General features: G+C 39.9%; 2 protein-coding genes and 1 long non-coding RNA gene across 6 annotated transcripts; 2 read left to right on the top strand and 1 right to left on the bottom strand.

Annotated features, from left to right (window-relative positions):
- The first annotated feature begins 3,769 nt into the window (after nt 1-3,769).
- znf451 (zinc finger protein 451) lies at nt 3,770-15,412 on the top strand. 4 transcript variants are annotated; one of them, XM_029648276.2, is made up of 14 exons: nt 3,770-3,857; nt 4,414-4,473; nt 9,092-9,175; nt 9,661-9,774; nt 9,903-10,011; nt 10,205-10,355; nt 10,469-10,595; nt 11,178-11,337; nt 11,825-11,972; nt 12,213-13,723; nt 13,837-13,914; nt 14,311-14,385; nt 14,924-14,951; nt 15,156-15,412. In XM_029648276.2, the coding sequence occupies exons 2-13, from the start codon at nt 4,423-4,425 to the stop codon at nt 14,935-14,937; spliced, it is 2,622 nt and encodes an 873-aa protein (XP_029504136.2). In that variant the 5' UTR covers nt 3,770-3,857; nt 4,414-4,422; the 3' UTR covers nt 14,938-14,951; nt 15,156-15,412. The 4 variants fall into 4 exon arrangements, with proteins under 4 accessions (XP_029504136.2, XP_029504134.2, XP_029504137.2 ...); XM_029648274.2 differs by lacking the exon at nt 14,924-14,951; XM_029648275.2 differs by lacking the exons at nt 3,770-3,857; nt 14,924-14,951 and adding an exon at nt 3,928-4,224.
- LOC135561236 (uncharacterized) lies at nt 9,023-9,730 on the bottom strand. Its single transcript, XR_010459344.1, has 2 exons — nt 9,641-9,730; nt 9,023-9,552 (listed from the first exon to the last, which is right to left on the bottom strand). It is a non-coding gene; the product is annotated as an uncharacterized LOC135561236 (long non-coding RNA).
- A 213-nt stretch (nt 15,413-15,625) lies between the features above and the next one.
- On the top strand, nt 15,626-20,299 carry bag2 (BCL2 associated athanogene 2). Its single transcript, XM_029648278.2, has 3 exons — nt 15,626-15,924; nt 16,455-16,564; nt 17,416-20,299. The coding sequence occupies exons 1-3, from the start codon at nt 15,680-15,682 to the stop codon at nt 17,808-17,810; spliced, it is 750 nt and encodes a 249-aa protein (XP_029504138.1). The 5' UTR covers nt 15,626-15,679; the 3' UTR covers nt 17,811-20,299.
- Nucleotides 20,300-20,661: the final 362 nt, after the last annotated feature.

The raw sequence follows: 20,661 nt of genomic DNA, 5'->3' as shown, positions 1-20,661 counted from the left end.
CAGTCGATGGACCAGGGTTCACGTCGGGGCTACCCCTGAATTCGTTGCATGGTGTCAGAAATGGGATGGTGCCCTTGAGGCCTGGCGTGTACACGTGAGGGACTTGGTATAGTGAAGCGTCCAGACATACTTTCCCTGAAGGAAGGGGGTAATGTATCGACCCTAACCCGACACCTATCAACCTCGTCAAGGTCGAACGTCTTAAAGGGATAGTTCACTCAAATTACAAAAGTACATACTCTGCCTGATGACAAGAGGTCCGACTCTGAAGGCCTACATTATCTTTATTGTGATCATAGTGAGTGACAAAGGTGACAAAATAAACAAACCGATACCACCTCAAACAAAGAATAAGCGAAACACTTGTTTTAATTGCCAGGGTGATAGAAGCGGAATGATTCAGTTTGAGTCGTAAGGCAAAGTATGGGGTGGGTGACCCTGGCAATTAAAACATATATCTATATATCTATCTATCTATCTATCTATCTATCTATCTATCTATCTATCTATCTATCTATCTACATTGCAGAGAAGAATCTAACGTCCGTGGGCGTGGTGTAGCGTTTGGCCGGAGCAAGGAGTTTGGGTAGAAAGTCACCAGCAAACAGAATCTTACTCAATTTACTTTTTTATCCGTTAGGCTACAAGTCAACAGCAATGAATATTTGTAATACTTCCTGCTACAAGGCCACAGCATCCAGCATTATGTCAGAAATAAGACAATAAAGACTGCATTCTCCATAGATGTTATGTTAGTTAGCCTAATATTTGCTTCATATTTTCTTGCCTGTGAATGTAAAAAGTCCCAAAGCAATTTAGAATTATACTTTTTTAAACCATACATGGTAGGCTATTGCTACCATTATAGTAAATTAAGAATCAAGGTATTTCTTGAGAACTTGAGGGTACAAGAGAAAAGGATCCATCAGTAAATGTTCATGTTTACAGAAACCAAACATTATACATTTGGGACAAGTAACATTCAAATTGACATTGTTAATCTATTATAGGCCTATACTATTTTAAATTCTAGAGGTAATTGTAATGAATATTGGCCATTTGAAACAATGTAATCATAACACAAAGAGGTTAAGACGTCTTAACGTCATGCATTTCAGTTGTAACTTGAGTCATGCATCTCAGTTGTAACTTGAAAGTCCATACTGAGCAAGATTCATCCAGAATAAACAAAGAAAATGTAGACACACCCAAAAGCACACATGTACCAACATTTTGTCTACATCCTGCTTTTCGCCCCAGTAGAGTTTGGCGTATGGTGAGGTTTAAGGATTGTAGCCTACAATGGAGATGATTGTTAATCTAAAATATCGACAATAATTTGGTTGCATTATTAATATGGCATTGTACTAGGTTTGCTTGGTGCGTGTATCAACATGCAAAATGACAACATGAGCAATATCAAGAAATTGCTGAACTTTCAAGGCTTCAACTTCAAATACCATCGACAGGATGTGGTACGGAAGGTCAAACTATTGAAGGCTAATAACTATTGCGTAAAAACATCCAATAATTGCATCATGTTAATAGGGATTACGCGCGCATGTTGGTTACTTTAACAATTTAAGGACCCATATCATCGCTGTAGCAAGTATTTGTTAATTGAAAAATAGAAAATAAATCGGCGCACTGATAATTGACCAAGGCAGATTTCATTTATAATGGATACCCTAAATGACAATGACTGGCATTAGGCTATAATTACGCAAGAATATACCTACGGGTTTGCGTGTTGGGGTGACTTGTACTGAGTGATAGAAGTCTGGAAGGACTCTTTTCTTCACTTTTCGTTTCCTCACAGTTGTGGACGAGTCACTCTGATGATCACTCTGGGGAATTTCGACAAGAGGCTTTTCCTCTGCCACTCGAGCGCGTGCCCTCCTGGCATGGCGCGGACTGTGCCTGAAACCCTGTAAAAACATGGCACATCATGTCCAAAAAGGAGAGAGAAAAAGATTCCGAAATTGTTTAATATGGTTGAGACATTTAACTAGTTGGATGATCAATGTATTATTATGGATCATAATGACAAATATTGTCATTAATGGATGGAACTTTGGTTTTGGATTGCCATAAACCTAATAAGTTAATTGTGTAATTAAGTGGTTTTTAATGTTCAATTTGTAATCGCTTATGTTGGCATATTTTGTAAGTTTTCATTAAAATGTGGATTTTTTTCTCCAGAATAGTCAAGCTGCATAAAGTGCAGAATCATTCACATTATTTATTGATCACACATGCGCAATGCGCATAACACAGTCCTAACAATAGCGCACCAACACAACTCTCAAAAGTATACAGTAAAGTATAATAAAAGTAACACAGAGCAGCATATGATTGTACTTCCTTCACAATCTTGTATTTGAAAGAAGACATTGGCTACTTACTGACCTTGGCCGAAGTAAAAACGAATGATTACCTCTGATCGAAAATGATGCGTCCGGAGACCAGCTTCTAGGACAAATGAAAATATGTTTAACTCACTCGGATACTTTCAACCACATCACATAAGCACATGGCTACATTTAGGCTATCGTAATGACATCATAGACTACCATTAGACAAATTAAGACTGTGAATAAAGTGGAAAATATATATTTGGACACTGATAGTAATATATGATTTCTCCCTCAAGGCCATGCACATAGCAGTGAGTCTACACTAAACTGTAGCCAATGCTATGTTTATCTGCTGAAAATAATGGCGATTCAAGTGTGTCAAGTAGCTTAAAATAGCACAGGATACACTTTAGGCTATATCCTATTTAACAGGTAATCGTGTGAAAATGCTTGAACATATTGCAGACATGCCACGCATTTGGTTTGGTGGATTAGCCGCACTGCTTGAAGATGCTGACGACGCCTCTACTCACCGCGACTCCTTGAGCGCCCTGAAAGCACAGATTTTATAGGATGTTTCCCGTTACGAAGCCTCCGATGCCAGCAACAGAAAAAAAGAATTGTTGCAATAGTTCCAAGCAATAGCAGCAATAATAGCAAAACAACTTGAATACTATACGGTCTCAATAAGACCAAAAACGCTGCAGCAATCATTATAAAACGCGATGTAGGGCAGCGCCTCCTGCGCACAGACAACCGGTTCTGGGCTTGCTGCCCTATATACTGAAAGCGAAGGTAATATTATTGACAGGATATAGTGAACGTCTCATTGCAGCCCGAAACATAGGCTAGACTACAGACTATCCTTCAGTTCTATTGATTTCAATAATGTAAGGCAACAACCCATGACTCAGCAGAATAGCTTTTTTTTTTTTTTACTCATGCAAGGGGAGTGAGCATCGGCATCCGAGCTCCGCACAGCAAAGATGCTGCATATTGCCTGAGTATCACGATCAGTCTCTATCATCAACCTGGTCTCTGATATATGATCAATTAAAACAGTGTAGTATTAAATATGCTAGACTATTTATAGGCTAAGGCTAAACTATAATAACACAGGCCTAATTGTCATGACATGACACTGCTTAATAGATAATTGTTAGTAGGCCCATGCCAAGCTAGGCTCAAGCACAGATGAAAGGGTTTTGACATAACAATTATGTCAAATTAAGCTTTATCGGTTTCCTGGATTAAAGGCAAATGCGTCTGATAGACCACCTGACTCCAAAGTAAAATGTGATTTTTTTTCCCCCCAGAAAAATAATTGCCTTTATAATTCATGAATGAATTAATGTCGACACGACAGTTTTATGTTTTCCCCCCAATGCGACAGCAGCACTGCGAAACTAAATGTTTCTGCCGTGCGCTTTTCCTTAGAACTCCAAGTCCCAGCAACACCCGCAGAAAATCAACATCCCTTTTGCACGAAAACGTTTCTTGGTGAGTGTCCGCTGGTGCTTAAATTTACTTTAACGATAATTATGTAGTTATCAAACTACTTGGGTGGCTAAATGGTTTTACCTAATAAATACGTGTATAATGTCTGCAAAGTATAGACGGCTTGTTGTGCACGGTGACCTGCTAACTATCGTTAGCTAGCTAGCTAGCTAGACCAAGGAAGCTGCCTCGTTCTTGTGTTTTCTTCGACAATGTTTCAACTAGTTTAGCTAGCTAACTAGTCAGCAAAAGTGTTGAATTGGAGCAGTTATTCACACTAGTGCTAGCAGGGGTTATAGCTAGCTAATGTTGAACACACGTGATGGCAAATTGGAGAACGCTTGCATGAAAACAAACAATTTGTGACATTGTAATTAACTATCATTGTTTTAGATTTTAGCTATTATCATTGTAACAATGTACTTATTGGTCATCATAGCCATGCCAGACATACTGACAGCTGGATGAGGATAATGATGTTGACAAAGTTTAGTTTATTATCAGTGGGAATCGATTTGAATGAGTTGTCTGTTTTATTATGTAGTTTTTTTTACTCCAGATAAAATCAATGTCCTCCCCGACTGGAGCAGAAGATGAAGATGAGGTGGAGTTTGTGTCAGTAAGTGATTTGTCATTTGCAGAACCAAAGGTTCAAAGGTTTCTCTACTATGTTGTCATTGCGTCGTTCCATGTAATTTCAGCAAACCATGACACCCACCATCATCATATATTGTTCTGAAATCGTTTCTGTAGTTAGAAACAGATAAGGTTAGCTAGCATTCCTGCAAAACATTTTGTTGAAATATAATCTCTAAGAAATTAAGTTTATTGATTGCACCCAAATTGGCCATTTTTAATTTATAGGATTCATATCATATTTAATACAAATAGTACCTAAAATCTGATTTGAACCAAATGTTTTTTTCTAACAATGAGTAAGACCCCCACGCCAGTCTCAACCCAGTGGTTTCAGAAAGTATTCACACCCCATGACTTTTTACACATTTTGTTGTTATAGCTGAAATTTAAAGACCTTTTAGATGTAAAGTCCCCTGTTTAGGTGACTTGCATGGTTCTGGTACTGGTTCTGACCAACATTTTTGCATAGAAATCAATCTGTGGACACCATAGATCGAAATGGCTTGCATTTAGATGTAGGCCTGATTCTCATGGATACAGGGTGAATGTATCTTCTGCCTGTGTGAAATCTGACACCACATTAAGCTGGAATGTCCCTCCTTCCATTTCATTCACTCTTCCAACTGTCCATCAAGCCCTGGCTGAACCCAAGTCACAACCACTAACAACGCATATGCCTGGAATCCTTACATCGTAGCAGCAGGATAGTGGTTTTGTCGCCATAGCACATTCCGAGATAGATTCAAACACTTTCTGTTTATCATTGACGGAGAGACGTTCACAGCGGTTGGGGCAAACATTTTGATCAAGAGATCTTCAGAAAATATGAACCTTTTCTCTAACTCTAAATATACAAATATGTATTTTACAGTCAGAAGTAAGGTGAAATCTTATAGTTAGTCATTTTATAAATGTATTCTACTATATTTAGACATAATGTAATTTCAACCTTATTCATACAGTTTTGGGGGAAAAGGAAATGCATAATCTAAAATATTTCATATTTTTGTACTGTGTACTTGAGCTTGTGTTCTCAAAAGTCACTACACCTCAGCAATTTATAACTATTTTTACAAGAAAGGTGTTTTTTGGCCCTCCCATGATTAAGTTACTTTTGGGAATTACATAGATTACATTTTCGATTAAATTTACTTACATTTAAGATTTTAATATCGATTCAATTTAGAATTTTTGTCATGGCCTACACACTACCCCATAATGTCCCCAAAAAATATTCCACTTTGACATTTTTACAAATTAATAAAAAATGAAAAGCTGGAATGTCTTGAGTCAATAATTATTCAACCCCCTTGTTATGGCATGTCTACAGTACATAAGTTCAGGAGTAAACATTTGCTAAACAAGTTGCATGTACTCACTCTGTGCAATAATAGTATTTCACATGTTTTTAAAATAAATACCTAATCTCTGCACCCCACACATACAATTATAGTGCCTTCGGGAAGTATTCAGACCCTTTGCCTTTTTCCACATTTTGTTACGTTACAGCCTTATTCTAAAATTGATTAAATAAATGTTTTCCTCAGCAATCTACACACACTACCCCATAATGACAAAGCGAAAACAGAAATACCTTATTTACATAAGTATTCAGACCCTTTGCTATGAGACTCGACATTGAGCTCCGGTGCATCCAGTTTCCATGGATCCATTTCTACAACTTGATTTGAGTCAACCTGTGGTAAATTCAATGGACATGGTTTGGAAAGGACAAGAATCCGATGGTCACCTCGACAGAGCTCTAGAATTCCTCTGTGGAGATGTGAGAAACTTCCAGAAGGACAACCATCTCTGCAGCACTCCGCCAATCAGGCCTTTATGATCGAGTGACCAGGCGGAAGCCACTCCTTAGTAGAAGGCATATGACAGCCCGCTTGGAGTTTGCCAAAAGGCACCTAAAGACTCTGGTCTGATGAAACCAAGATTGAACTCTGGCCTGAATGCCAAGCGTCACATCTGGAGGAAAACTGGCACCATCCCTATGTTTTTTTGCAGTGGCGGGGACTGAAAACTAGTCAGGATCGAGGGAAAGATGAACGGAGCAAAGTACAAAGAGATCTTTGATGAAATCCTGCTCCAGAGCACTCAGGACCTCAGACTGGGGTGAAGGTTCACCTTCCAACAGGACAATGACCCTAAGCACACAGCCAAGATAATGCAAGAGTAGCTTTGGGACAGTCTCTGAATGTCCTTGAGTGGCCCAGCCAGAGCCTGGACTTGGAACGTGATCGGACATCTCTGGAGAGACCTGAAAATAGCTGTACAGCAACGCTCCCTATCCAACCTGACAGAGCTTGAGAGGATCTGCAGAGAAGAATGAGAGAAACTCGCCAAAAACAGGTGTGCCAAGCTTGTAGCGACATACTTTAAACTCAAGGCTGCAATCGCTGCCACAGGTTCTTCAACAAAGTACTGAGTAAAGGGTCTGAACTTATGTAAATGTGATATTTCAGTTTTTATTTTTAATAAATTAGCAAAATGTTCTAAACCTGTTTTTGCTTTGTCATTATGGGGTATTGGTTATAGGTTGATTTATATTGAGGGGAAAAACAACGTTAGAATAAGGCTGTAACGTAACAAAATATGTACAAAGTCAAGGGGTCTGAATACTTTCCGAAGGCACTGTATGTGTAAGGTCCTTCAGCTGAGCAGTGAATTTGAAACACATATTCAACCACAAAAAACAGGGAGGTTTCCAATGCCTTGCAAAGAAGGGCACCTATTGGTAGATGGGTAGAAATATATCCCTTTGAGCATGGTGAAGTTATTAGTTGCACTTTGGATGGTGTATCGATACACCCAGTCACTACAAAGATACAGGCGTCCTTCCTAACTCTTGCCGGAGAGGAAGGAAACCGCTCAGGGATTTCACTACTAGGCCAATGGTGACTTTAAAACAGTTACAGAGTTTAAGGGCTGTTATAGGAGAACTGAAGATTGCTCAACAACTTTAATTACTCTGCAATACTAACTTAATTGACAGAGTGAAACGAAGGAAGCTTGTACAAAATGAAAATATTCTCCATATTTTCAAACATAGTGGTTGCTGCATCATGTTATGGGTATGCTTGTAATCGTTATAGATTGGGGAGTTTTTCAGGATACATTTTTTTACGGAATGGGCTTAAGCACAGGCAAAATCCTACAGGAAAATATGGTTGTCTGCTTTCCATCAGACACTGGGAGATGAATTTGCCTTTCAGCAGGACAATAACCTAAAACAGAAGACCAAATCTACGCTGGAGTTGCTTACCAAGAAGATAATGATTGAAGAAATAATGGGCAAAGGTTGCACAATACAAATGCACAAAGCTCTTAGAGACTTACACAGCTGTAATCACTGCCAAAGGAGATTCTAACATTTATTGATACTTATCTAATCAATATATATTAGTTTTATTTTTCATAAATGTTTAACAAATGTTGGAATTTTTGTTCCACTTTGACATTAGAGTATTGTGTTTTAGATTGTAAGACAAATCCATTTTAGTCTCACTTCGTAACAACAAAATGTGGAAAAGTCAAGGGGTGTAAATACTATTTGAAGTCACTGTACAGTATCAGTTCTTTATCTGACAAGTAGTATATTGTTTCTTCATCCTATGTAATGTATTCTCAGTAAAAAAAAAAAAAACCTGTGTAGAGAAATTAGTAGTTGAAGTCGTTCAGTTTAGGTTCCAATCTACATCCTGATATAGATGATGCTGTTCCTGCTATTAGTTTCTTTAAAAAATATATATAATTTAACCCCCCTCCCACCCTCAATGTTAAAGGGATAGTTCACCCAAATTACAAAATGACATTGGTTGACAGGACACGACAGTTCACCTGACACAAGACTGAATCCAAAAATGACACGGTTGATTTTTATGTGCATTTGACATGTACTGTACTATTTGCCGACAGCCGTGTTCCATGGCAAATTTTCTTTCCAATAGACAAACAGGCTCATTCTGTTCAGAACAACCCAGGGTATGACGCCATGTCATCTAGTAAATGCACATCAAACATAGTGATCATAAACGTTGACACTGTATATGACACAAGTTTTGTATGGATAATGTAAAGTGCACTTTTGGAGTCATGGGTGTTTGGCTTGCTTGTATGACATCAAAGTGGTATTTATTATAATCCTCAGTCTCATCTTTCAAAATACATTGAGTCCTTTTAATTTACAGCATTTTCCTCACTTGGACAAGAAAAAATGGAGGAGGGATGGGGGCAACTTCTTGTCGCATATGAAGTGCAGAGCCTGAGCTCTGACGTAATTTATAGCATGTTACTTTACAGCAACTGTGTTCCAATTTAGGTGCTTATCAGTTTCCAAATCTGCCATTTTCAACCTTTATAAGGGTACAAGTGTATAAGGCTACACATTTTCATCCTATGCATTAGTTGAATTGAAATTGACCCAAACGTGGATGTTTGAGTCAGATTAGGTCATCTACTACAGTTCCCATATTGTTCAAAAACTATTCCATATTCTTCTACAAAAATCAGACGGTGTCTAAGTGAGTCAACAGTTTATTAAAGACAGTGTCAGACAGTGTCTCATCCATTTAACTATTTTGTTTCAGGAGGCTCCACTCAGACCTGTACTGGAGTGTATTGATTTACTGAGTGAGGGTGAAGACGATGACAGTTTACCCATGGCAGAGACAGTGAGTGTGTCAAGTGAAAGATAATAAATTAAATCCAAACTGTAATGACATATGGAAAGGTTGGTGGAAGACCAGTTTAAAAAAGTAACAGCCCGGGTTCGACCCCAGGCTGTGTCACAGGTCCCAGGCTGGCCTTTAGGGAAGGGTTTGGCCGGCCGGGATTTCCTTGTCCCTTCGCACTCTAGCGACTCCTTGTGGCGGGCCGGGCGCCTGCTGCACGGTGTTTCCCCTGACACATTGGTGCAGCTGGCTTCCGGGTTAAGCGAGCAGTGTGTCAAAAAGCAGTGTGGCTTGGCAGGGTCGTGTTTCGGAGGATGCATGGCTCTCGACCTTCGCCTCTCCTGAGTCCGTAATGGAGTTACAGCGATGAGCCAAGACTGTAACAACCAATTAGATATCATGAAAATGGGGTAAAAGTACCACAAAAAAAATGTAAATGTTATGTAAGTGGTATATAATGTTCACCTTTATTTTTTATTGTGAAGATTGAAGATGAGATTGAGCGACAGAAGGCTCAGGTCACCTCCACTTTGGACAGACTGGCTCAGCAAGTCACTGTAGAGAAAAAGGAAAGAGCAGAGAAGTGTAAAGCCTTCAAGGTAAGGACACTTCAAGTTGGTATGATAATCTTATTAATCATTTGAAGCTTGTTCTGCACTTGTCTTTTGTGGGTGCTATAATGTCTGCACAGTTCTTCATTTTCTGCTCTCTGCTCGCATTATTTCAGGAGAAGCAAATCTCACAAAAGGCTCATGGGCGGCAGGAACTGGCATTTAGTCCCAATGGACATGCATATGATGCCAAGCGCTGTGTGGATATGTGGTTAAAGATGCCAGGTAATGTCTCTTTTGTACTAGAGTTCTGGACCCGTATTCATAAAATGTCTCAGCGTAGGAATGCTGATCTAGGATCTAAAGTGATCAGCATAGTTACTCCGACACATTTAATGAACGGTCCCAACTAGCACACAAAGTTTAACTTCATTTGTTAGAAGAGCAGCATCTCAGTCTTACCATTGTCTGTTCTCAGGTGTGAAACCTGGTATCATCAATACTGGAGCTAGCTGGAGACGCAGACAGGTCCCCTTTCCTACCAGTAGCTCGTCTACACATACCTGTCCAGTGATCAACTGTGGTCGGGTTTATGACAACGTGCCTCTCCTGGAAGGTCACTTGAAAAGGTTAGATAATATATGAGATTTATATTTCTGTGACAATTATACATAATAAACAGCCAACTTTTATTTTAGCCGTGAGTTGGCTTGAGAAATACTTTTTTTCTTTGTGTTTGCAGGTTTGACCACTCTCCTTGCGATCCGACCATCTACCTGAAAGGAAGCCCAACTGAGCTGTTTGCTTGCGTTGCCTGTGGTCTGCATTTTGAAACCAAAGAGGCTTGGAGGATGCATCAGCAGTCAATGGTTGGTTGTGCCTGTACAATCAACCACTGTTAGAAGATGACAGCACTTTCAATTGTGTTCAGTCACATAACATTCAAATGTGCTCTATGCAAGAATTCTACCTGTCTTTATTCCTAACCTAAAGGAATCAAGTACCATGAGGAGAAAAAGGACATTTCTGAATGCCGTTTCAAACTATAAAGTAGCTTTTTACCTGCAAGTAGTCCGTCCGACCGACCACCTTTACACAGTAGTCTTCCTGTTTTAAAATTGGAGGTTAAAAACGTAAACAATGTAACAATACTTCACATTCCTGCAACAGCTTTTGTTATTGGATGGAGGGAACTGGATGTCCATCTCTACCAAAGCAGTAGAGAGCAGCATTTAGCTGTGATATACACTTGGTGGCACTATATACCAATGAGGAAGATCAATTATTTGGGGGTAGTTGCCATACTATTATGTCTCAAGATTAAAATGAAATGAAAATGAGTACTTTAATATTCTTGTTTAAATCTTCAACCACAGATAATGCATACACATTTCAATCCAGCTGAAAAAGTATTCACTTTCATTGTGTGGGGAAATTGTTATTTTGTTTAGCTGTCCTCCTCGCCTAATGAAGACCATGACCACAGTCAGACCTGCCAGTCCATCGTCTGCTTCGCCTGCCCTGTCTGCTACTTCCTGTTCTACACCAGGGACGAGTGCCTCCATCACATGGCGGCCAAAAACCACTTCTCTCAGTCCATCATCATGAGTGGTAAGCATTGCCTCTCCCACTCTTAAGTATAATCAATCATGTAACAAGGATATGAATCTGCATCAACACTAAATATTCCACTCATGAAAATTGGATTTAGGCGGAAAGAGCAAAGATAAACGGCATATGGACTCTCTTTATGCTGTTATTGGCATTACTAGTTAATTTATCTTTATTTAACTAGGCAAGTCAGTTAAGAACAGATTCTTATTTTCAATGACGGCCTAGGAACCATGGGTTAACTGCCTGTTCAGGGGCAGAACGACAGATTTGTACCTTGTCAGCGCGGGGATTTGAACTGGCAACCTTCCGGTTACTAGTTCAACGCTCTAACCACTAGGCTACCCTGCCGCCCCATCTGCATGTAGAGCAAATAGGTTGTGCGAATGAATAGTGCTTGGACAGGATAACATAACCAAATACACTGCTATTAGTTTGCTCTATTGAAACATGTAACCAGCTATTTTGTTCTCTTTCTGAACAAAAGAAACTACAGGGACAGCATTGCCAGTTCCCATCCCTCGATATGCGAAGAATCGTCTTACTGCTTTATGTAAGGAGGTTCTATTCAGCGTGAGATGTACAACATGCCGAAAGGGGCTTAACTCACACATGGAAGCACAGGCCCACTTCAAGTAAGTTTATATCTGTTTGTGTTTGTGTACTTTTGAACTCTATGGCGTTAGTGTACATGCAATTACATGGTTGTTACATAGGCAGGTATAATTGCAGTGTAGGTACAAATGATTCATATACAGTTTGTCTGTGTATTAGAAAATAAATCAATAACAGACATACATATTCAACATCTCACTTCCTTCATATGGATAAATCATCTTATTTGTCATTTTGTTAATGTTATTCTTCTCCCTCAGTGTGCAGTGCAGAGAGGGCAGTGCCAGGGCTGAGGCAGTGAAAACAGTGGTGCAGGTTATGAAACAACTGCAGGTGCTGGGCCAGTGCTCTGTGTGTTGCAAACTGTTCCTCACCCAAGGTCAAGTTGACAGGCACAAAGAATTGAGTCGGCACATTACTGAGGTCAACAGCACAATGGAAAGGGCGATTCTGCACTACAGCAATTTCTATGAAATCCAACACGCCAAGAGGGCTGCGGTTGCCCCATCACAGAAGAGGGACAAGGAGAGAGGTGATTCTGTTGGATACCCAGCCAAGCGCCAGAGACGCGGAGGAACTTTGAATGGCAGTGCTGGGCCCTCAACGAGTGTCTCGATAGTGGCATGGTTCTGTGAATGTGGCCAGCGCTTTTCAGAGGAGGCCATGGCAAGCAAGCACCTTTTAACTGCCAATCAGATATTCCATCAATGTGGTGTGTGTGGAAAGCGTATGGATGAGTCGTCCATCACTCGCCTGCACATGAGCCGCTTTCATGGCGGCGCCCATCTCTCAAACTTCCTATTCCACTGCCGGCTGTGCAAGGTGGACATGCCACGTCACGAGGACATCCTGTTGCATGTGTCAGAGACCCACAGTGGACACACTTACTTCAGGGAAAGAGAGGTATCAGACGAGGAGCCTGCTCCCATCTCCTATTCCAAACCCTCCACCAGTGGCAGACCCAGCGCTCCCACTGAGCCCAGGGCTAGAACTACAACTCCCACATGTCTCCCCAAACAGGATGAGAGATGGCTGTGCAGAATGTGTGAGGACATCTTTGACTCGGAGCGAGCCGTGCACAAGCACTGCAGAGATGTGAGAAACCACAGTTTCCAGAGGTTTGCCTGTGGCCACTGCCCACAGAAGTTCTTCAAGGAGGACACATTACGCAGGCACTGTGTGAACGAGCACAGCAACCAAATAGTGACACGCTACTTCTGCGGGCTCTGTGACAGCATGCAGTATGACACCGAGGGGGAGTTCCAGGAGCACTATAGAAGCCTGCACAGTAAGGACTACTACCTCATGGATGTGCCTGGGGTTGATAGACCCACTGAGGCCGAAAACTACAACTCCAGTCAACTGGCAACAACTAGTGAATGTCTGTGTCCATGCATGTCGTCAGAAAAGGCCGAAGACGAAAGGAAGGCTACTTTCACACGATGCATGAAGCTGCTGTCCAGTGAAGACAAATGCAGCTTTGTATGCGCACCATGCGACATCAAGGTAGCCTCCTTTGCTCAGATTAAGACTCATGTCCACTCTCAACACGAAGCCTTGGGGCTAGAGAAGACCTTTGACGTGGTGTGTGGATCCTGTCAGAAGAGTCATAACGACGTGCCCAGTTTCCATAACCACTACCACTCCCAGCACTGCTTTCTGGAGCCTTGCTCCAGCTCTAGAGATGGAGGTGAGAGTCGTACGCAGAAGGCAGCAGCTTCCTCCGCTGTTAAGACACTGGCTGCTGTGGAGATTAAACCGGAAGTGAATGGCAAGTCTGCTTTCAAGTCTGCTTTGAGTTTGGACTGTGTTCCGTGATTCATTTCCACTGCACTGACCTTCCTGGTCTTAAACTGATTTGATTCATACTTTTTTATTTAATAGTGGAGGAGTTTGAAGATATGAAACATGCCATCGCTGTGAACTTGGATGAGGTCAGAGATGACACTGAACCCCATGGAGGTGATTATTTTTTGTTTGCTGATCTGTTCAGTGATTTGGTGAATGACATCGACCATAGAAATTATATAGCTGCAGCTAGCCTAGCGGTTAAGAGCGTTGGGCCAGTAACCGAAAGTTTGTTGGTTTGAATACCTGAGCTGACTAGCTGAAAAATCTGTCAATGTGCCCTTGAGCAAGGCACTTAACCCTAATTGCGCCTTTATGTCGCTCTGGATAAGAGCATCTGCTAAATAACTAAAATGTAAAATAGCTATAGAAGGTTTCTTGAATTTTGGTCTGTTCAGTGATTTGGTGAATGACATCTACCATAGATATTAAATAGCTATAGAAGGTTTCTTAGAAATATTTCCTAAAGTGCTGTTTTTTTCCCAACTGAGATTCTCCATTGTGTTTCAGATGAATCTGAGGAGATGAAGCGTGCCTTGGCTTTAAGTGCAGAAGAAGCAAGAGAGCCAACTGACTTTGATATTGGTGTGTAACACCTTTACTTATCTTTGTTTATTTGAGGACCTTTTCAGTAGTTACATTTTAGTTTACACGTTAGAGTTGGGAGATTTTTAGGTTAGACCACTTCTACGATATGCTAATCCAAATATCACGATATGCGATAATTGTTTTGCGCCGGGAATGACTAAGTAATGTGCAATTTTTGTGCTTTAAAAAAGAAATAGTATTAGTCACATTCTCATTAAATAATCTTTGTGTGGCAAAAAAATAAGGCTTAGTTCATTCATATGGACTTCATTTTCAACATATTGATAGAGCCTAACTGATAAAACTGCACAGTTTTGATTTGTAAAGTGCAAGACTATACTGTATTTGAACATCACAATATATCGTCTTGCACTTCACGATATTCGATTGAATCATATATCAGCCAATCCCTGTTGCATATTGCCTTATTTGAATGGCCAGAAAGGTTCTGAAGAGTTTTCAAGCGGTTGCCCAATCTGGTCATGTAGATGTAGCATAATAAAAACAAGATGATACCTCTCTTTTTTTTTACCAGCGTTACATGCTTGAAGAATAACCTTAGTGTGAGTATGTCTAATCAAATCATAGTGACGTTTAATGCACACTGGGATATTCAGATAGTTGGTGTAGAGAACAGCATGAACACTTTTTGATTGGTTTTGAGATGGTAGTCTCGTGTGTTTTTGCGACAGTTATATTTCTTATTTAGGTTGACATTATATTGATTATTTTTTCCTGTTGTGCCCCCCCCCAATTTATCTTCACAGAGATGGAGGAAGCTCTCAAAAGAAGCCTTCTTGAATACTGATCAGCAAATGTTACTTTCTGCTAGCCTGTCATTTATTTAGATGTGTAACATATCAGCTACTTTCAAAATCGTTACACTTTACGACACCCTTATATCTATGTGATTACACAGTAATAACTGTAGTAACATGAACGGTAAAGATTGTTGAGGCATACCGTGTATGCATCTTTATCACATGTTCAGAGCTTTTTAAAAAAAATAAAGATGTTAAGTATTTTCCTTGTCTCTTTCTTTGAACTTTTAACATTAATCATTGGATGTCTGGATATTGTCAACAAGTAAATTAGATTAGGTCGTCGTTATTTATGTATTATATTATATATTTTTTTTTTTAAACCGTTATTTAACTAGACAACATTAGGTCGTTCTACTGGCTGCAGTGGAGAAAGAATCCCACCCTCTTGAACGTTCCAGAAGTGCAATCCTCAGTCCCGTCCGATGGGTCGGTAAAACAGCAAGGGAAGTTCCAGCCCATGTTTGGAAATGTTTACTCGGTGGCGCTGTCTGTCAAGCAGAAACCTCTACGTTGTGCTCTTGGGACTAGCTGGTGCACCGTTAGGTGTCCATTGGAATTTAATCTCGAGGGAGATCATTATACTAACTATGGCACAAGCGAAAATCCACCAGGCTAAAATGATTGAAGCCGCTAATGGCAAATTCAGCAGATCAATGTCTATGGCAGATCGCTCCGGACGACTTCTTGAAAGTTTGGACCAGCTGGAAATAAGGTAGGCTCTTTTACATACAGCTGGCCTGAATACTGTATAAGAGAAGATCATTCATCCTTGTTGTAAATACAGAGCGCACACTTGTCATTGTAGGCTACTGTAATGCTATCATATGCATTTGTTTGTCTTAGTTTCTTTGAAGAATACACACGGTATTCGGCTACACAATCTCTGGGTCCATGCAACAGCTGGTTTAAACTGATTCTAAACATAGAAAGCAGTAGACGGTGCCAGTGGAAGAAGGAAGAAAGTTCTCTGAATACGTGTGCACACTACAGTGTACGCCATGACCGTATCATTTACAACAGTGGTTTATTTGAATATTTTACGGTGCCAGACTGTGTCCTTTTAAAATAACATCATAACCTTATTTAAACAGCTGTAAAAAAATGTTTGAAATCAACACCGAGAAACAGTTGTAGAATATGCAATGGAATGAATAATATGATCACAACTTTCTCTGAGTCACGTACTAACACTTACCATACATAACCTATCGAAATATCTCATGACAATGACATCTGTTTTAGGGTGGAGGCTTTACGCGAGACCGCAACTTCAATGGAACAGGAGAGAGAGTGCTTACTTGATATGATCCAGTCCATAAAGAATAGTGAAGAAATGCGCAGTATTTGTGACGGTATGTGTTTGATAGCCATCAGAAATCTCAGGTTGGATAATTTATGCCTAAAACGCATACATTTGGTTGAAACAAAGGGACACTTCACTGGTAGAAATTCTTATTTAAAGTGATAGTTCACTCACTGATGTTTTAAGATCTCAAAGATGGTCTTAGGTTGAGTCCAAGGCCTGTCATGACTTTTGCAAATCCAGCTATACAGCCTCCCTCAATCCAAAATGCACGGGAAAGGTAAGTACCATGCAATTCCCCATGTGGGGTGGCATGGCTATAGGCCTAATCTACTTTTATGGCATAGACAGGAATTCTTCTTGACAGAACTTCTGTAAGATTTTGGTACATCTGACAAACTTTTACTTTAGTGAACTGTTTTGTTAAAGGTCCAATGCAGCCGTTTTTATCTCAATATCAAATCATTTCTGGGTAACAATTAAGCACCTTACTGTGATTGTTTTCAATTGAAATGTAATATATAAATATATATACATAAACAGCTATTTTTCAATTTTCCCCTCCCCACTTGAAACCACTCCCAGACAGTACTAGCAACATTCTTGGTTGAGAAATTGCTCTTCTTTTCTTTTTATATATATATTTAGCAAAAAGAGCAATTTCTCAACCAAGAATGTTGTCTGGGAGTGGTTTAAGTGGGGAGGGGAAAACTGAAAATGAGCTGTTATTGGCAGAGGTTTGGAACTCTCAAATTGGTCTATTACCTAATTTAGCTCATGATTTCACAATTTTACAATATTATTCCAATATATATATATAAAACATAGGAAAATGCATTTTTTGACTACACCTGGCCTTTAACACCAACATCTGATAACACTGTGCTATCTCTTTTTCAGGAGAGAGAGAGGAACTATCTTTAACTGCTAACCGTCTTCTGGGTAGGACGCTGACAGTTGAAATATCAGTGGAAATCATTAGAAACTCCACACAGGAGGATGCGCTACGCAAGGCTACCTCTTTGATTGATGAGCTTGCTGCAAAGTTGCTTGACGACATGGATGGGGCCAGAAAGGGCCTGATGGCACTGCACGCTGCCTGTGTGACCGAGGCACCACCGGTTCCTATCGATACAAAATTCCAGACGATCGTCATCACCTGCGCCCTGGAAGATCAGAAAAAAATCAAGAGGAGGCTGGAAACTCTGATAAGGAACGTGGATAATGCTGAGAAGAATATCAAGATAATGGATCATCAGAAAGTGGATGACTTAAACAGTGCCAATGGCAAATGAAGTCACTCATACTGATTCAACCCCCCTAATAGCCCTAATTAATAGAAAGTCATAATACATTGGGAAACCAAACTCCTCATTACCATGCTATTATTTCCCATAATTAGTGAAAGATAGCATCCACCCGTCTTCCTGTCATGGCATAAGGCGTCCATACTAAAGTACAGGTCTACCTAGACTGGATAAATGACAGGTCTACCTACACTGGATAAATATAGTCTGTTCTATATAACTTGAACCTTTAAAGTGCTTTGCTTTGAACATTTGTAAAGTCCTTATGACTACCACTGTATTCTACTACCACTAATGTCACATTCAAACCCTGTCACCATAAATATTGCATATAAAAACGTTTTACACATCTTAACATTACTAACATTGTCACATTATTGTTTTGAATGTCAGTTCAGTTACCTACACGCTGCCTTATGTAGTTTCAATAAGCACTCAGGCTGCCACTCATTAAGGCATTTAAAAAATGCATCGACATTGTTTTTGTTTAACCATCTTAATGTGATCATTTACAGTCTTAATCCTTGACATGTGTTGCTACTCTCCGGTCATTACTGTAAGCCAGGGTCACAACCTACCTGAAAACACAAGGCAAGGTACTGAGACAGTTCATCAGAAACATTAAGTTCATATCTTTATGTAGAGATATGTTACGTACATACAGTTGAAGTCAGAAGTTTACATACACTAAGGTTGGAGTCAATAAAACTAGTTTTTCAACCACTCCACAAATGTATTGTTAACAAACTATAGTTTTGGCAAGTCAGTTAGGACATCTACTTTGTGCTTGAAAAGTCATTTTTCCAAAAATTGTTTACAGACAGATTATTTCACTTGTAATTCACTGTATTACAATTCCAGTGGGTCAGAAGTTTACATACATTAAGTTGACTGTGCCTTTAAACAGCTTGGAAAATTCCAGAAAATGATGTCATGGCTTTAGAAGCTTCCGATAGGCTAATTGACATCATTTGAGTCAATTGGAGGTGTACCTGTGGATGTATTTCAAGGCCTACCTTCAAACTCAGTGCCTCTTTTCTTGACATCATGGGAAAATTTTTAAAAATCAGCCAAGACCTCAGAAAAAAATTGTACACCTGCACAAGTCTGGTTCATCCTTGGGAGCAATTTCCAAACACCTGAAGGTACCACATTCATCTGTACAAACAATTGTACGTGAGTATAAACACCATGGGACCACACAGCCATCATACCGCTCAGGAAGGAGACGCGTTCTGCCTCCTAGAGGAAACCACCATAATCAAAGCCATACTATGGTTTGCAACCCCACATGGTGACAAAGATTGTACTTTTTGGAGAAATGTCCTCTGGTCTGATGAAACAAAAATAGAACTGTTTGGCCATAATGACCATCGTTATATTTGGAGGAAAAATGGGGAGGCTTGCAAACCGAAGAACACCATCCCAACCGTAAAGCACGGGGATGGCAGCATCATGTTGTGGGGGTGCTTTGCTGCAGGAGGGACTGGTGTACTTCACAAAGTAGATGGCATCATGAGGAAGAATTATGTGGATATATTGAAGAATTATCTCAAGACATCAGTAAGGACGTTAAAGCTTGGTCGCAAATGTATCTTCCAAATGGACAATGACCCCAAGCATACTTCCAAAATTGTGGCAAAATGGTTTCAGGACAACAAAGTCAAGGAATTGGAGTGGCCATTACAAAGCCCTGACCTCAATCTAATAGAACGTGTGGGCAGAACTGAAAAAGCGTGTGCGAGCAAGGAGGCCTACAAACCTGACTCAGTTACACCAGCTCTGTCTGGAGGAATGGGCCAAAATTCACCCAACTTATTGTGGGAAGCTTGTGGAAGGCTACCTGAAACGTTTGACCCAAGTTAAACAATTTAAAGGCAATACTACCAAATACTAATTGAGTGTATGTGAACATCTGACCCACTGGGAATGTAATGAAAGAAATGATTCTCTTTACTATTATTCTGACATTTCACATTCTTAAAATAAAGTGGTGATCCTAACTGACCTAAAACAGGGAATTTTTCCTAGGATTAAATGTCAGGAATTGTGAAAAACAGAGTTTAAATGTATTTGGCTAAAGTGTATGTAAACTTCCGACTTCAACTGTATGTCCTTGTGAACGACCAGTCCAGAAATAGCCAAAGTAACAGTACTATCTGTGAGACCTCATTAGAGACAATGTACCATGTCAATACATCATGAATAGGCATTTCACATGCAAGTGCAGAGTACTAAGCAAAACAAGCACATGCACATACAGAATAGGATACTAGGCAGTCATTTTATATGTCCATTAACACATATTTAGATATTTTTTTAAGCAAGTCACTGATGTTGAAACATGGCATTCTTATTCAGATTTGTTTTCTTTTGTTTTTTTTTGGGGGGGGGTCTCATTGCAATGTTTATATCTGTTATTCTAACAAACCCCACACAATTTAAAATGTGGGTAAAATAAACACATTCTTAGCATAGCCAGTACATTCCTACAATGTTTTTTTCATTGGGTGGTATTGTGTACGAACCAATGTGGTCATGCTTTAAATGACGTGTCAAACATGACTTAACCCATTATGTCAAATATGACATAAATCTGTGCTTTATAAAGGGTGGCATAAGCACCTCTTAATAAAGGCCATATAAGTCATTCAATTGAGTCTGCACAAATAGGATTTATAACCCATCTTGGTAGAGCGTTGCAACACCAGGATATTGGGTTCGATTCCCTAATCTATGGATTTCACATGACTGGGCAGGGGTGCAGTCATAGGCTGGTAGCCAGGCCCTGCCAATCAGACAGAAATACTCCTGTTTCATCATCTTTCCGGGTGGCTGG

Source organism: Oncorhynchus nerka, linkage group LG16 (genome assembly GCF_034236695.1).
Source record: "Oncorhynchus nerka isolate Pitt River linkage group LG16, Oner_Uvic_2.0, whole genome shotgun sequence".
In the NCBI taxonomy this organism is placed as follows: Eukaryota; Metazoa; Chordata; class Actinopteri; order Salmoniformes; family Salmonidae; genus Oncorhynchus; species Oncorhynchus nerka.
The sequence above is the reverse complement of the archived record's forward strand: the minus strand, read 5'-3'. Positions and strand labels throughout refer to the sequence as shown.

What these genes read in the sequence shown, in the direction of transcription:
- znf451 (XM_029648274.2), top strand. Translation starts at nt 4,423, where the DNA reads ATGTCCTCCCCGACTGGAGCAGAAGATGAAGATGAGGTGGAGTTTGTG. An exon ending in AGAAGTGTAAAGCCTTCAAG is followed by an intron (nt 9,775 to 9,902) that starts GTAAGGACACTT and finishes GCATTATTTCAG; the next exon opens with GAGAAGCAAATCTCACAAAA. An exon ending in CTGGAAGGTCACTTGAAAAG is followed by an intron (nt 10,356 to 10,468) that starts GTTAGATAATAT and finishes TTGTGTTTGCAG; the next exon opens with GTTTGACCACTCTCCTTGCG.
- bag2 (XM_029648278.2), top strand. Translation starts at nt 15,680, where the DNA reads ATGTTTACTCGGTGGCGCTGTCTGTCAAGCAGAAACCTCTACGTTGTG. An exon ending in TTGGACCAGCTGGAAATAAG is followed by an intron (nt 15,925 to 16,454) that starts GTAGGCTCTTTT and finishes CATCTGTTTTAG; the next exon opens with GGTGGAGGCTTTACGCGAGA. An exon ending in AATGCGCAGTATTTGTGACG is followed by an intron (nt 16,565 to 17,415) that starts GTATGTGTTTGA and finishes TCTCTTTTTCAG; the next exon opens with GAGAGAGAGAGGAACTATCT.